We start from the raw sequence: 17,386 nt of genomic DNA on the forward strand, positions 1-17,386 counted from the left end.
CAGTTGTGAGAAACAAATGTGAGTAAAGTGTGTATTTAATGTTGTTATTCCAGAAGGTTGTGGTGTTTTGCTTACGACTATAAAAGGTTTGCACCCCCGACATTTCCATGGTTTGTTTTACATTTAAATACAATCTTTTTACACTGACCAGCGAAGAAACTGAAATGGGAAAATGGGAAATATCAGTGGGCTAAATAAGTGCAAACAAACAATAAGCAGCTACACATGTCTTATTGAATGGAGACACCTGTGTGTGAGCCATGTGTGGCCCCGAAAGGTCCAGCTACTAGTTTGAAAGTACAGTAACGACAAGGTTAGGTTACTTGTTACAGTACTGCAACTAGAGAAACCCAAGGCTCTGCATACTGCTTAGTAGTAACGAGAAAGATAATGCTGTATATCTGCCTGCAGCAGGTCACACAAGTCTGTGGAAAAAGAAAACCCTCGTGAGTGGACACCAAATCCCATGAAGCCTGGAAGTGGCTGCTTTACTGCAGTCTACCAGAGAAGTTTTGGGACAATCCTTGAGATTTCAGTCCTGGTTGATTTAGAGTTTCTATTTGAGTGAAAACAATAGAATTGATCTTTGGGTTTAGCGGTCTGAAGTCTCTGAATTGTTTGCACAGTTCCATTTGGGCGTATACAATGAACAAAAACTGTTATCCAGCATTTTTTTTTTTTTACGGGAACGTTGCCACAGACATCTCAGTTCACGATACTGCAAATGTATAAATACATTTAGTTAGTATTGCAATACTTTAATCAGTGGGCTCAAGCTCCATTATGTTACCTCCTTAGCGATATGTGACTTAACAGACATTTCAATGGGAATCTTCAAGATTGCCACTAAAATCCATTCGCGTCAAAGTAATAAAACATGATTTGGTCCAAAGGATGAGTTCATATTTTTATACTACACGACAGTGTATTTGAATATACTTTGTCAGAGTTTTTTGCTACACAGCAAACAATATAGAAACTTGTATTTTATTGCTATTTATACACACAATATAAATATATTGTGTAAGGTAATGGTTACAGCTGTATTTTTCATGTGATATCTTTAACTGATTTGAACCAAATTACTTTAATTTACTATGACGGTGTTCCTTCATTTTTTTATTTGCAGGATAATACCTCAATGCGAGTGTATCTGGTGTGTATGCAGAACTTAAGGAATAAATGAAACATGAATGCAAATGGCATCCACACATTTTTATTAGAAAATAACGCTACAACAGTTGAAAGAAATCCATGTCTTGGGACTGGAAGTGGGGAATGTTGTTTTCTTGGTGGCGGCGAGTCCGATCTCACCTGTTGGGAGAAAAAGAAGTTAAGCAGGTTCACAGGTGTTGGAAAGACTCAGCGATATCCCAATTAAAGTCAGTTGTACGGCCTAATATCACAAAACATAGATCTGCCTCAGAGGGCTTTACAATCTGTGCAGCACACGACAGACCCTCACATCGGGGATCACAGGAGGCATCCCTCTCCCAGGAGGGACACAAGTAAGAGATGTCATGTGTTCAGAATGAACAACCGTTAATCCACATCACATAAATGATAGTTCATGATAGTAGCACTAATAATCCGTGAAACAAATATAACTACTTATAAATAACAGCCGCGTATATAATAGAATGGCCATGATAATAAAAGCAGCAATAGAAATGTGAACAATAACAGCAGTGGGTGTCAGGCAGTGCTACGGTCCAGCTGTAACCACAAGCACCGTGATGACCTTTCATTCTGTGTTATAGCAACAACACACTACACAGCTGATTTCACTCAGTACACAATTCATTTTAACAGAGGGAATTATTGACTGGAGCATGATTGACTGGCAACCACAAAACGACATAGCACAGTGCTGAACCATCTTAGATCTTTGACATGACCTGCACTCACCTGTCATATTGGAGGACTCTACTCTAGCTTCTTGGGGTTATTCACAGCTACATAGTGATACAACACAACCAGCAGGAACAACGACACGCCAAGCATGTTGGCAAATATGGCCAACTGCACGTCCGTCACCATTCTGTGAAGCAAAAAGACACTTTAGTGAAAGTGGAAGAGAGAAGATGATTCAGTCTTAAAATACATGTTAGACTTAAGTCAAAAGCAGATACGGAATATAGCCAGGGTTCAAACACATTTTGACCAATGTATTTCCATGAGCAAACATTGTGAAATCTCGGTGTAAACATGAAAAAGTGAGAAAACTCCAAAGCATACAGTATACCTTAAATGACACAAATGAATGAGAGGCGATAGTTTGATTAAAAGAATAAACATTTATATAGATGCCTGTATGTATGCCTACTTATATTTTGAGCGTCTTTCTTTTAAAAGCATGTTAATTATTTCAAATTCAGCATAAATGAACGACATGAACACATGAATATAACACATTTCCATGACTTTTCAAAACATTTTGGGATTTTGTTTTTTTCAAGGACTTTTCCAGGCCTGGAAATAACCATTTTAAGAAGCCTGTTAGCAAACTTCAGTCAATTTACTATTAAGTCATGTTTACTTCGCATCATCTGTCCGTTTCCCAAAGTAAAACCCTCCTTCTCTGAATGATTTGTAAAACCTTCTAGTCACTGGATTTAAATTCGTTTAAGTTTTACACATGACTTTTTGATATTTTAAATAATAGTGAAACTTTTACAATTCTGCCCGTATTTCGATCAATTTCGAATGTATTGGAAAAGGTCATATATGGCTGTCTGGAAAGTTGGAAAAAAATGCATTCAACATTAAACTAAACAAAAAAAAAAAATACACATTTAGAATTATTTTAGCAGTGAGATTGACGTTCTATACGATTTAAACGCTTAACCTAGTTACACCGCTCATGTAGAGACAACGCTGACACTTGCTAGTCCTGTAGCAATCCTACATACATTATCCTGTACATCAATAGTTTGTATGAGAACTACAAAAAATCCCCTGATTTATTGTGACAGTCATCGCTTCATCAAGGATTACGTGGTTGTAAATAAATCTGTCAATTTGGACCATCAATCTGAGTAACTATCCTAGCTAGCGAGCTACGTAAGCTAGCTATGTTAAAGCGCACTGGCTACACTAACGTTAGCCAATAAATGAACGCTACATATGAATAATCAAGCTAATGACCAAATGAAACCTATTGCAATGCAACGCAACTGTTGTTATTACTTACATTATGCCGTAGGTTGTGGGTTTTACTCTCAGTTCGAGAAAGACTTCAGCTGGTCAGCACCCAACAAGCAAATGTGTCCCTCACTTCCGGTTGGAGGGGAAAGCCACGTCACGTCTAAGAGCACAGCAGCCTGTGGACCTGAGACCAATTCACGTTGACACAAATACATATAGATCAACAACCACTGCCTGTATTCGGTTTCTCAAGGGACACCTTGAATCATTAAATAATGTCATTTTGGACCATTCAAAATATGTCATTCTGTTTACTGTGTTAATTGTGTTTTTGTGTAGACAGCCAGACCAGAGGTGGCGCTGTGAGCTCAGTCAGCTAGATGTTTGTGCTCCGTGGGAGTGGCCCAAATGTTTCGACATCACCTCACCCGGCGTGAACGACAGCGGCCGAGCTAGATGGTACTTCGACTCAGTAGCTAACGTGGGGATACGCTTTTCCAAAGGAACACATATCCATTTATGTCCTTGTGGAGCCAGCCGGTACAAACATGGCTCTTTACGAATATGTCACGCAGGACCAGCTGGCGGGTTTCGACAAATACAAGGTATGATTAATATGTAATAGCATGTTAGCAACTAGCCATTGAGCCGTGTGTGTGTACGCGCGTGCGTATATGTGTGTGCGTGTATGTGAACGCGCGTGCGCGTTAACCAGATAGCCCTCACGATCTGCAAGGTGCATCCCTAATAAAAAGAGTGATGTAGCCAGAGTTAGCTAGAACCACACCAGATGCTGGTCAAATGTCCCCAAGAAAATAAAGGTTTCCGTCATTAGTTCTAATATAATGCAATATAATATGGTTCTGTTCATTTCGATTGTATCTGTATGCTGATATGCGAATAATGTTGTTTTTGGAGTCGTCCTCCCTAACCATTGGTTTGATAGTCGGAAAGTAGAAGGCAGCCTTGGAGATGGGAAGTATTTCCTCAATGTTTAGTGTGGTGCTTGGACACTATTTTCAAGTACAAGGTTGACTTTATGCCTCCCGAAAAATAAGCATTGTTCCCTTGCAAATAAAACTAATCAAATGAGTCTTAATATTGACAAATAGTAACTTAACTATTTTGATAACTAAAGTAAGAGTCTCATTGTTTGCCATGTTTTGCATGACATTGGCGCAACTGTGCTAACAGTTAGCTAGCGACTCGTTCTCCTCGCAGTGCTTGGCAGTGCCATACTGAGTTTGTTCACACATTTCAGAGGTATGTCCGCCGCTGTACCGACGGCCATGTCTTTGACCTTTGCTTGTATTGCAACCACATAATTGTAAAAGTAAAGTATAGCGGGTGTAGCGGTGAACCCACTCCACTTGAACCTGTACAGGAGTGGCAGCTATTACAGGATCTATAAACACAAGCCAATTCAATTTGACAGCTTTGGGGCATGTGTTAATGTAACCGAGTTAATGATTCCACTTGCCGACTGTTGGTTTAGTTTAGTACATAATGGATACATGTTTATGCATGCAGGATCCTCATTCATTTCATGTATGTTTTGCAGCAGTTCTTAGACAGTAAGATGTATTTACTTTTGTATCTTCCTGGTCATAATCTTTATCCTTAAATAACACAAGGATCTGCCTTGTTTGTCTACTGCTGTGGAACTGCTTCCCTTAACTGTTTACCAAGCCAGAGCTTTTTCCAATAATGCTTCTTAAGTGGCTCACACTCCATGCGTTGGCTACTATTCCTTGAGCATCCATGGCTGGTGGAGAGCGGAAGCCAATGTCAGTGAATGAAAGGACTCTCTATGCACAGTGTTTGTGTAATACATGAGCACAGACACAAGCATGCGAATGGAAAGCACATGATAGCTTCACTAATCCTCTCGCTCTGTCTTTCATGCTGTTATCCATCTTCCTGCCTCACATCCTTTGTCACACTGCTGCATCCCTTGGAGGGGAAGAAACTTGTATCTCAGTGTGCAACTGTGCAATGCACGTATGTGCTGTCATGTTTGTACAAGTGGAGTGTGGATTATGGTTACAGTGTGTGCTATTTGCATATGTGGTGACGATTAATCACGTTGGTTATCTTGACATTACGCAACATCATGGCTATCTCTATCCACAGTGGACATTCTAAATTACGTGTTTGAGTCAATACGCCTGTAATTTAGAAAAATCTTGATAATGGATGAACTGATTAATTGTGCAGACCCAGTGCAAGATTGTGTGCCTACAAGCAAGAGTGCTGTGTAACAAAACGGGGCCCTTGGTTGGCTGTTGTAGCGTGATCTGCTTTTGTATATCTTCAGCAAACATGTTTGTAGAGGTTAACATGAACACCTGTGAGTCTACTACACTTGTGAGAAACATGACACTAAAAAGGAATTAAGCCTGTAGCCACTTGAAAATGCAGATCCCTGTCGCACTTCAAGTAAACTAGGGGTGTGAGTGAGATTGAAATCTAAAAATGTAAATGAATCGCAGAAAACAGCGCTACAAGAAAACTCAACATCAGAGTGTCAGCATTTATTCTAAAGAGGAAAGCTTAGCATAACAAAACACACAAACATATTACATTGTATGAACAACAGAGAGGGTACATTACACTGTAGCACGTACACATTTTCGTCATGTCCGGATAAAGTAACACAGACTGGCATCAGGTTTGTTTTAATCTGCATGACAAGCCATCAAAATGATCCAATAAAGAAGCTACACGAGAGGCCATGTGTTTGCTTTTTTACAAGCAGAAGTTTGCTTGCAATGAGATGAATCTAATGGTTTTTTTTATGATCGCATCCTGCATGACTGACTGAATTGTGTCTCTTTGCAGTACAGCGCAGTGGACTCCAATCCCCTGTCTGTCTACGTCATGCACCCTTTTTGGAACTTTGTAGTGAAGGTGAGAAAGACCTGCTTATCTCTGTGTCTGTGTGTGTGTGTGTGTGTGTGTGTGTGTGTGTGTGTGTGTGTGTGTGTGTGTGTGTGTGTGTGTGTGTGATTACATCATTAATGAGGTTTCCAATTGTCTTCTGTACATACAGTAAAGCTAGGTTTATGCTTTTGTTGTGACGCCGGCTTGAGACGCACGCCAAAAAATGACATCACACGTGAATTTCTGAATAATTGTAACTGTGTGCTCGCTTTGAGGTTTTTAGACCACAAATAGTTCACTGGCTATTAACATATCTGAGGAGTTTACAAAGACATACAATTCGTTTTAGATACGAGCTACAGTTGAGTATAGATTTTACCAAATCTAATTATTAGGATATTCAACCTTTGTTTTATGATGATGCATCTAATAAGTGACTTATTTTTGGTCAGACAATAAGGTAGACCATGAATAAGAGTTAACGATGAAATACAATCCCTCCTCAGCATTGTGGAGGTCGGTTAATGCGTTTTTCCTGACATCACTCGTTGTCTTCTTGCTTCTTCACAATCCATTTTTATTTGTATGCCCTCTGGAGTTTTGGAGAATACTGCAACAAACCGGGCATTGAGCATTAAGGCCTTGGCGTGTGCTCACTGCTCGCCTACCATCTGTGGAGGCTTGCGTCACGTTGCCACATACGGGTATAAACAAAGCTTAACAAGACGAGCCTTATCCACGACCTTCTCTTTCTGTATCGGAAAACACAACCTTCTCTGATTGTAATAGTCTTTGGAGGCACTTTTTTTTTTTTTTTGAGTTGTACATCTGATAAAATACTTGAGTGAGTTAGGATTAGGCACTGACATTTTTCATTTGCTTATTTATATCAATACTTTATTTTCTTTTTAATCTCTGCTTGAATGCAACCTGCTATTGGTTTGATAAAATTCCAATTCCTGTCCTAAAAGTGATGTAACTGTCCATAAAGGTCGATTCAATTCAGTAGTATTTGTATAGCCCAATATCACAAATATGCCTAAGAGAGCTTGACAATCTGGACAACATAAGACAGCTGTCCTCAGGAAAAACTCCTTCAAAAATACATTGAACAGGGAAAAAAGCTCAGGGAGAGCAGGGTGAAAAGAAGTGTTATAGATGTCATGTGTGCAGAATGAGCAACATAAAGATAGAACTACAAAATTATTATTCCATATGACAGAAATTATTAATATAAGTAGTAGTACAAATAATAGCAGCCATAATATCAGGTATAATAAAAGAACAATTATTACTACAAATAATAACAGCAGCAGTGGATCTAATAATAAAAGCAGTAACAGTAATGTGGTGAATAATGATGGTAGCAGTGGGTGTCAGCAGGACGACGGCAGCAGGTCTAACAACGATCCATGGAAACCTGTGAGGAGAGAAAGCACAAAGACTCCGGAGAAGGAGCAAAGTTACTAATGTGCATTGATGAGGCATGAATTCATACAGAAGGAGAGAGAGAAAAGTGGGCGTCAGCAGGGCCATGGCAGGAGGCAGGAGGCAGGAGGCAGGAGGCAGGACCAGGGTCCAGACACAACCACGATCCTGTAAACCTGTGAGGAGACAAAGCACAAAGACTCCTGGGAAGAAGTAGAGTTAGTTAGCACCTCTCTACTAGATATTAACAATAGTTTATTTGAAGACTTTCAGTCAGGATTTAGGAAGCATCATAGCACAGAGACAGCACTGGTGACAATTACTAATGACCTTCTAGTTGCATCAGATAAAGGACTTGTCTCTGTTCTTGTTTTGCTAGACCTTAGTGCTGCAGTCGACACCATAACCTTAACCATAACATCCTATTACAAAGCATGGAATATTTAATTAAAATTAAAAGGAACTGCTCTCTGCTCCTCTTCTGTGGAACCAGCTTAAACTTTCAATCACCCTCACCACATTTAAGAGTAGGCTTCAGGCTTTCCTCTTTGATAACGCTTATAGGTAATACTATGGTACATGACCTGTTAGTATAGACCCATTGATAATACTGGTGCAACTCGTCAAACTAAGAGACCAGGAGTTGACTTTGATGAAGAAAACGTTGAGGTCTATTTGTCAAGGCTAATGGGAGAAAGACAGTCTAAATATATATCAGGGTTTACAGTTGTTTCTAAGTTTGAGAATAGATCAGTACCAGTTGAGGGCAGAAGGTGATTAATATTGTCTTGTACAGTTAAGATTTTTATTTGTTTAAAGTGTGTCAATAATTACTGTTTAGATATCAGTTTCAGTATTCTGATTTAGAAGAGTCTTTTTATGAGCCACGTGATTGTTAATCAACTGTTACTCTGTCGATCTCTTTCTTCACAGTTTCTACCAACATGGTTGGCTCCAAACCTCATTACATTTACAGGCTTTATGTTCCTTGTGTTGAATTTCCTTATGTTGGCCTTCTACGACTTTAACTTCACTGCCTCTGGTAGGTCCTCAGTGATGCTTTTTCCCTTCATTCATTTTGTCTTTGTTTTTGTGCATGATGATTAAAAATAATGCAACGAGCAAAATATGTTTTATATATATATATGTTTTGCTCTTTGCATTCACCCATCTGCTCAGAGGGGGGCGATTAACTAAAGGCATGTACGTGGCCACTTTGTTTATTCAACACAAAGTCCATCACTTACTGATACGTGATTGCTTTCAGGGCTTCGGCGTAATCACTAACCCATTAGGTTCACACGCACACACACACACACACACACACACAGCTACTACTAACATGTACAGCTAGATCTCTCGAAACATAAATAAAGACTGACGCACAGCTCAAGATTCTGTGCTCTGTCTTCATATCGTTGGGCGCCCATAGGTGCAGACATGACTCTACTCTGACCTCTAAAGTCACGACAAAGACCAGTCCAAGTGTCCTCACAAGAATGTTTGTCATCAGGAAGTCAATCCTTACAAAAACAGTTAAACCAAATGATGCACACTCGCTAGTGGTTCACCTAGAATCTGCTCTCATTCTTTAGAGTTGTCTGTGCGTCCCCTTCAATTTAGACCACGAACAGTAGACTATTCCAGGATTTTTTTCTCCTGGCGGTGAAACAAAAGATCATAACAACATGGCTTTTTCAAAATGTAAGCGCTACATTTATTAATCAGAGCACTCCCATAAGATTATAGAACTATCTGAGCGCTAGATATATTTTGAATTTATGAGTGATTGTTTTAAAATCAGCAGGGGGACGGACGCAGACGTTAGCTGGAAATATAATTTGAACCCAAAGTTTAATTAACGGGAGGCAAGAAGGAGCAGAAACCTTGTCTGTGTCTATTGATGTCCTTGACAGTGTTCCCCACACACACACACACACACACACACACACACACACACACACACACACACACACACACACACCCACACCCCACACACTGGTGCCCATTATCTGACACAACAGCTAAACAATAAAAACATGTATTTCAGCCAATAATTAGTTGTAGTTTTTATTAATTTGTTTTTACTATTTTCTATAGATACCTTTTAAAAATAGTGGGGGGGAACAATGAGCTAGAAAAAAAAGACACAATTTGACGTTCATCCAAGTAAAGGCAAACCTTGACCAATCAGATTAAAACAATGTAAATTCTTTGTCAGAAATACCCCTACTTCCATTTGAGCTGGTTTTAAGACATTTAACTTTTCTCAGTTTCTATCTGTATGTGCTGCATGTTTACATTGTTTGTGTCTCAGCTACAGGACATGAACACGTGCCTAGTTGGGTCTGGGTTGCTGCAGGGTTCTTCAACTTTTTGGCCTATACACTCGGTGAGTTCTAACCCCTGCAACCTCTGTGTGGTGTTCTTCTGACTTTTGAGAGGCCCCGGGGCAAATTCTTCCTCATGGAATATACTCTGTACACTGGTTTGGACATATTTGGACAGGAGGTTTGGACATATTTAGTTGTAGTTAGTATGTTTTTGTCGTATTCTGCGAGATCAACAAGGTATGTTGAACAAGGATCAACAAGGTATGTTGTGTGTTGAAATGTGAGGAATCTACAATATTAGATCCTGTTTCAGAAAGTGGGTTTAGGGAAAACTCTTGAGTTTATTCTCACTCCAGTTATCACAGTTAATAGAGCCGAAAAAATTTCTCAATAGGCTAATTTCATAAGCGATATTTGCCTTTTGCAGATTTATAACATTGACAAAATGCTGTCCAATCGGCACAGATGTATAAACATTGATTTGTAAATACTCTAATTATGAAAGAGCTGTTCTAGTAATTCAGATATGGAATCATCATATAGTTTATGCAATGAGAGTGCCTCCTTTCTGACGGTACAGTAACAGGCAGTTTGGCATGAAAATGATCCCCCTGTTAATTAATTTCTTTACCAGCCAACGTCTAGAAGTAAAGTAAAGCTTGACTCAAGAACTGTAGCTGCGTAGGCGGTAATTCTTGTTTCCCCTTACGTTTCCCTGTTTTCAGTTTTTCTGCTAAGCTAACTGGCTGTTGGCTGTAACCTGATCCGGATTATTATTTGAATATAATGGTTTTGATGGAAGATGTTATGTAATGACAAATTACACAGATGTAGAAAGACATGATTAAGATCGTGAAAGTGATTTTCATTGTAAGAACTTGAGACATTGAGTCGTTACCTAGTGTTATAATAGTAGGTTTTGATGTATTATTTACAATAAACAACTATAATACACAACTCAAAAGAAAAGATTCAGATGGTTTTTTGGATGAAATGGCCTGAATTAGACCACAATGTGGTTGCAAAGCGTTAAAAAAAAACCGCAAAGCATGGATGGGAAAACAAATGAAATACACTCTGCCTTCTTTCTACCACTTACCTTTGAGCAAGACAATGCAAGCTGGTAATGTGGAATATAATCATAGCATCATGAAACACCTTAAGATGACTGACAACTTGTGCCTGAGTGTCAGGTGAGTTAAAGCTGCACTAATCAATATGTATTAATATTTACAGTGTAGCTATGAGGAATGTGTGCAATGTTCCAGGGTTTGCTTGTGGCAGATATTTTGGGTGGAGGACCATTTTGGGTGGTGATCATTGTCGACCAGGTCAGGAATTAAAAAAGGCTATTTGACTAAATGTTCATTTTTTTACAATTTGATGCAATCATTAGAGGTGTTTAAATTATTAATAATAATTTGCAATGTGACTGTGCCACACCCTTCTTACTCTCCATCCCACTCCTTTTAAGCAAGTTTCGCTACATTAACAGATCAATATTTACACAGAAAGGTGTAGCAGTGCCAGAGCTGAATATGATCTTTTATACTTGCCTTCAGTTCGCTCATCGACGGTGCTGAAATAACAGAGATGCCCTCAAAGTTTCCACATGCTGTTTGTTGGCAGCTAAAGAAATACAGATGTATGTTTCTGTCAGATTCCGTCTCTGTGTTTTTGTTGGTATGTAACCAAGTACTCTGTGAACCACACTTAAGTCAGTTAAAATCTTGCTGACCATTTTGTGAACCATAACCATTCTGTTATGAGGGTTTGCAGATCACTTCCATGTGTGGATGAAATGAGTGTATTCCAGTTCAGTTTCTGAGGACGTGAGTTCAGACTTGGAAACATTTCCGAATGGGAACGTTAGACACATAAAACAACGTTGTATGCATAGTTGTTCCTTTCTAAATGTCCACATTGCCATGTACTGTACCAATGATCCATGTCTTTTTGTTGTTGTTGTTGTTGTAGATGGTGTTGATGGTAAACAGGCACGCCGCACCAACTCATCCACACCACTAGGGGAGCTGTTTGACCATGGCCTTGACAGTTGGGCCTGCATCTTCTTCGTGGCCACCGTCTACTCCATATTTGGGCGTGGAGACAGTGGAGTGGGTGTGGCCACACTGTATTACATCCTGTGGGTGGTGCTGTTCTCATTCATTCTATCTCACTGGGAGAAATATAACACTGGCATCTTGTTTCTGCCATGGGGATACGACATCAGCCAAGTGGTAAGGACACGCAAGCACCGCTCACCACCTTGACATGCCAGCCTTCTAATGACTTGATATCTGGTGTCTCATCCACTTTCAGACAATTTCCCTCGTTTACTTGGTCACTGCTGTGGTCGGTGTGGAAACATGGTACCAGCCAATCCTGTGGAGCTTCCTCTATAGAGACCTTTTCACCTTTATGATAATCGGTGAGCTGTGAAGAGTTCCTTTATTCACTACCTGATCTGTGCGGCTGGTCAGAAATTAAAAGGACTATTTGATCTGGCTGGATGCTTTCCATTTGCTTTTCCATTTCCATACTAATGTGACCGTGCAGCACCAGAGCTGTGTCTAGTTAACAGGTTTAAAAAAAGTGAACTATTCATTAGTGAACTTTTTTGAACGTTGTGTTCCTCACAGAGCCAGGCTAGCTGTTTCCCAATCATAAAAAACTCCTCCTATAATAATGAATATCTTTTGATTTCCAGCCTGTTCCTTTACTGTGACTGTACCCATGAGCCTCTACAACGTCCTCAAGTAAGTCAACCTTCCATTAGCGTTTCATTCTATTGGAGTATTATGATTTCATGCAGAGCTCTGAACTTTTTACCCTCTGTGTTTTTGCAGAGGTCACCGCAGTAACACTCTGAAGCACAGCAACCTGTACGAAGCCTTCCTGCCCTTCCTGTCTCCCGTCCTCCTCTTCGTCCTGTCTACTATTTGGGTGGTCTTCTCTCCATCCAACATCCTCGAGCTGCAGCCCAGGATCTTCTACCTCATGGTGGGGACAGCCTTCGCTAATGTTACGGTGAGTGTCTGTTGACGCACATAATTACTCTTATTTTTGTGCTTTCAACAACCACGCAATGCATAAATGTCTTCATTCAGGTGTTAATGTCTGTTTATTTATGTGGGAATGTATTGATCTTGCAGTGTAAGCTGATTGTCTGTCAGATGAGTAACACGCGTTGCCAGGCGCTGAGCTGGCTGCTGCTGCCCATGACGCCAGTGGTGTTTTTGGCGGTATCTGGAGTGGTTGCCAACGAGACCCTACTGCTGTATCTGTGGACGGCCGCTGTCATACTATCACACATCCACTACGGCGTTTCAGTGGTAAGAGCATATTTGTTGAAATAAAAACATATTATCATGTCTGTACAGTAAGTATGAAGCTCCTGATAACAGCCGGTTAGCTTAGCTTAGCATAAAGACTCGAATTGGGGAAATGGCTAGACTGGCTCTGTCAGGACTCAAAAAAAATCAACCTGCCAGTTCCTATTAAGCTCAAGATTTGTTGGACTACAGCTGAAATGTAAGAGTGTCAATGTGACATTTTACAGGGTTATGCTGCGGACTATTTCTTTACTTTAAGTAGCAACCGACAGGAATATCTGCCGGTTGCCTGGAAACTGGTTAAGGCCAGAAATAGGCTGGCACATGACCGCCTAATATAAGAGCAAATATGTGCGGGTTAAACAAACAACATTTAGTCATTTCAGATTGTCCGTCCCGTTCTTCTGAACGCGATACCTCAGGACGAACTGGAGGGAGTGACTTCACATTTGAGGAGGTCAAAGGTCAAAGGTCTTGGAGGTCAAAGGTCACTGTGACCTCACAACACAGGGTTTTGGCCATACACATTTAGGCCATACGTACATATGCTAATTATGTGAGGCTAATACAGGGAGGCGGTAATTCTTGTTTTATCTTTCGTCGGAGCCAGCTGGCTGTTTCCTTTTTCACAGTTTTTGTGCTAAGCTAACTGGCTGCTGGCTGTAGCCTTACATATAAATGACAGTTATATTGTGCTAAATGTCAAACATGCTAAATCAGAATGTGGATTTTTGTTGTACACGTTGAAATTGCCGTTAGGTGCTGAAAGCAATCAACAAATCAAATGCTCTGACAAAAAAATAATACATTTGGTATATCTGGCTCTGGTGATGATAAACCTGTCAAATTATTTCATAACGACCAAATTAAATGAAAACATGTGCCAGCTGCCGGTCGACCTACCTGCCCGCACATATTGCGCATCATTCAAGTCTTTCACAAGCTGCTAACTTGACGGGTGTGTGGGTATTAACAATAGCCATGTTTTTTGGTTTTCGTTCATTATGTTAGATTTACGTTCATAATGATAATTTTAGAGGGCTTGCTCCAGAGGGTTGTAAACTTGCAGACTTTTTTTGCTTGATTTAGGGACTTTTGGAGCTAACACTGCTACTTTCGTTATTTTAGTTTTTTAGTTTTGGTTAGTCTCTTAAAAATCCAGCGTTAGTTTCTCAAGATTACCAACTTTAATTTAAAGCTGCAGACATGTAATGCCCTGGTGGGCCCAGATAAAAGACAGACTTGCATGTCTAGGCGACTAAATGTTGAAAAAAGATTAAAGTTGTTTTTATATGAAAGCAGTACAAACTAATTGTATTTCTTTAGGTACAACAGCTCAGCAACCACTTCAGCATCTTGGCCTTCTCCCTGAAGAAGCCCAACAGTGACTGACAGGAGGAGGAGCAGATTGGCTTGAAAGAAGCTGAGGTTTAGGCTCCTCCTCTCCTCGGCTTATCGACACTTCACTCTTCACCACGGAAACCGCATCCCCTCCCCTCCATCCATGAGGACACTGCAAGTGGAATGGACTGTCTTTCCACTGTCCACAAACACACACATACACACACACACTCACCAACCAAACTCTGGTGTTTGCGTTGGGGCGGGCCCAGGGGCTCTGGCTTCCGTCATTGGTGATTGGTTGATCCAATGAGGTGCAATTGTTTCCTACGGAAATGTGCTTCAGTCATGAGGACAGGAGCCACGCAAACACAACAATACATGTACATACATTATTCTGCTTTAGTGCAGATAATTTATATCTCTCGTGGCAGGTATTTCCAATACGAACACAGCCAAACTCAAACACACGCAAACAGTTGACTCGCATAGTATTATGAATGTATAATATGCCTTGGGGATACAAAATTTAAGTTTTATTATATTAACAGGAATGCCTCAAATAGTGTTGTTTCAAACCCGACCGAACCTCTAAATTGTGTCTATCCACAACTGTGTCCAGAGTTTAAAGGTTCAGTCCCCTTTTTAACATGGGATGATTTTAATTTAGAAATCCCAGTGATTATATGTTAATAGCTGTGTATATGTATATATACATACACACAAACACACACATATATGTGTTAAGGGGGTTGGGGCATTTTATTTTCAAACTGAAAGAAATGATGATTAATCCTGTAAAACATTGTATACATTTCTCTCTAATTAATTCCACATTCTGCTCTGTGATGACTGTTGTTTAGGGTAAACACAGTTGGAATGTGACTAACCAAGGGAAGACAGTGACCTCTGACCTTTTGAATTCTACTAACCCTCAACGTGGACCTCCGAGAGCCCGGCTCTCCATACCTTCCATGGTGTCGTGTCTTCATGCTGATCCGTTCTGTTATTTTAATTTTCTTTTTTTTATATACATATATATTTGGTAGTGTTTTGTTAATCTGTTGCCATGGCAATGGTTTGTGGTTTAGTTGCGCAGCGCTTGAATGAAGAGTGCGTTCAAAAACCCGCTAACGGAGCGGACTCACTCTGAGGGAACGAGCCATCGCACAGGACACCGCAAACGCCACAACACCGCCTGCTCACACGTCACACTTTTTATACCGTCGGATAACTTTTTATTTTTCGTTCTGTTCAGCACTGTTTATCCGTGTGATTTTCAAATGATATTCCCGTGGTTAAATTGCATATTGAGTAGTGGTTGCAGACTGGACTCGGTTTCTAATCATACTGGTTTTCACTGGCAGGCCAAATCCGATTGGACAGGGCTTTCCGTTCATCCGTCTGTCATTGCAAAGATTTATCATTTTCTTCGCAATACAACATGGACTGGTTGTCTGTAGTTCAGAGTAAATACATTGTGTTGTGTGTACCTGGCCCTTTGGAATCCCTTTGGTTGAAAAGTGACACGTCTTGTCTGTCTCTAAGGCCTTTCCCAGATCTCCAGTATCCGCTGACATACGATAGTAAAGCCCCAGCGACTCTGTAGTGTTGCACCAGTTTGTCTTCATCACCAATATTTTTTAATGGTTGTTTTCAACCAAACTGAACACGTTTAGCTCAAAGTCCATCAGCTCAACCATCAGCCCAATGTCTTGGTCTCAATGTTCAGTGGAAGTGTTCAACCGAACAGCAATAACAACTCTTGGAATGCCTTTGTACTTTCCTTGTGAACGGCAAGTACAAGTCTGTCTGTTATGAAAGTGTGAATGTGAAGTCACAATAAGAATCATCTCGTATACAGTAAGTCTGACGCTATGATTATAAGGTACAAGAAAACGATACACTGGGAAAGAAAAATCTATGAATGCACTTGGCGATTATAATTATACGTGTTTACCAGTTGCAGATGTTCGGTACTTTTGTTTTTTAACTCTTTGGGTAATACTGATTTTACCACAGTGTTGTAGCGCTATCATGACTGGGAGATCCAACTCTACTGCCATCATACCCAGTAAAGTAGCCCACATTGGTTTGCAGCACCTCTGCACTGCAACTGGTAAATGTTTACTTGCAATCATACGCATATAATATTAGTTAAAATGTAATTTAACCCACAACTGTGACTTTGGACACCCTAGATTTTAGTGGCATCCGAACAACTGACTGATATCATGTACAAGTCTGTTCATGTCTTGGGGTATACTCTATGTGAGGACATATGTGGAAATACATCTGATAATTTCTTCATTTACATGTAATCTTTCCAAACTATTGTTATCGGGTAGACCAATTTCTCCAAACAGGGCAGCTCCTAACGAGAACAAAAGAAAGCGTCTCCGTTGCAGTTCCTCGTTCGTCTTTTAACATTTCCCGTCTCTGCTACTCTACTGGCGGATTTGGATCTGGTCCTTTCCCTGGATAGTTAGTGGAGGACCCGGGCTCTGGGTGTGAGGACCTGCAGCCCAGGCAGGAAATAATACAAACAACGCAATAATAGAAACATGTTAGCTGGGTGAGAAAATGTGCCATTGAACAAAACAAACAAATTAGGTAGCAAAAATAAAAGATAAAACCAAAAATGATCATCCAATTGACAAGTGAATTATTGTGGATGAAATAAAAGCAAATTCGGAGCAAATGTCCTGGCCACCTTTCTGGTGTGCTCCTCTGCGGCCCTGGATCAATGAACCAAGCTGTTCAAACTGTGACTTTGTTGTTGTTGGCTTTGGTGTGGCTACTTACTGTGGTTATGTTGTATTTAACATGTGAAAGAGGACGGTCCAGAAACGAATAAAAGTTAATTACCTTTACCACCAGAGACTAAAACATTCATGAAAGTTTTTTTTTTTTTTATGG

The 17,386-nt window shown here is 40.2% G+C and overlaps 2 protein-coding genes across 2 annotated transcripts; one reads left to right on the forward strand and one right to left on the reverse strand.

Moving 5' to 3' along the window:
- Positions 1-1,200: 1,200 nt before the first annotated feature.
- Positions 1,201-3,204, reverse strand: ost4 (oligosaccharyltransferase complex subunit 4 (non-catalytic)). Its single transcript, XM_079214971.1, has 3 exons — positions 3,194-3,204; positions 1,909-2,041; positions 1,201-1,314 (listed from the first exon to the last, which is right to left on the reverse strand). Exon 2 carries the CDS (start codon positions 2,038-2,040, stop codon positions 1,927-1,929), a length of 114 nt encoding a protein of 37 aa, XP_079071097.1. The 5' UTR covers position 2,041; positions 3,194-3,204; the 3' UTR covers positions 1,201-1,314; positions 1,909-1,926.
- A 491-nt stretch (positions 3,205-3,695) lies between these two features.
- Positions 3,696-14,560, forward strand: selenoi (selenoprotein I; the record flags this gene model as incomplete). The annotated part of the gene is made up of 10 exons (XM_079215924.1): positions 3,696-3,752; positions 5,989-6,057; positions 8,392-8,500; positions 9,776-9,850; positions 11,769-12,031; positions 12,114-12,222; positions 12,502-12,550; positions 12,641-12,821; positions 12,947-13,126; positions 14,453-14,560. The coding sequence occupies 10 exons, from the start codon at positions 3,696-3,698 to the stop codon at positions 14,558-14,560; spliced, it is 1,200 nt and encodes a 399-aa protein (XP_079072050.1).
- Positions 14,561-17,386: the final 2,826 nt, after the last annotated feature.

This window comes from Taurulus bubalis (genome assembly GCF_910589615.1).
Source record: "Taurulus bubalis genome assembly, chromosome: 3".
Lineage (NCBI taxonomy): Eukaryota > Metazoa > Chordata > Actinopteri > Perciformes > Cottidae > Taurulus > Taurulus bubalis.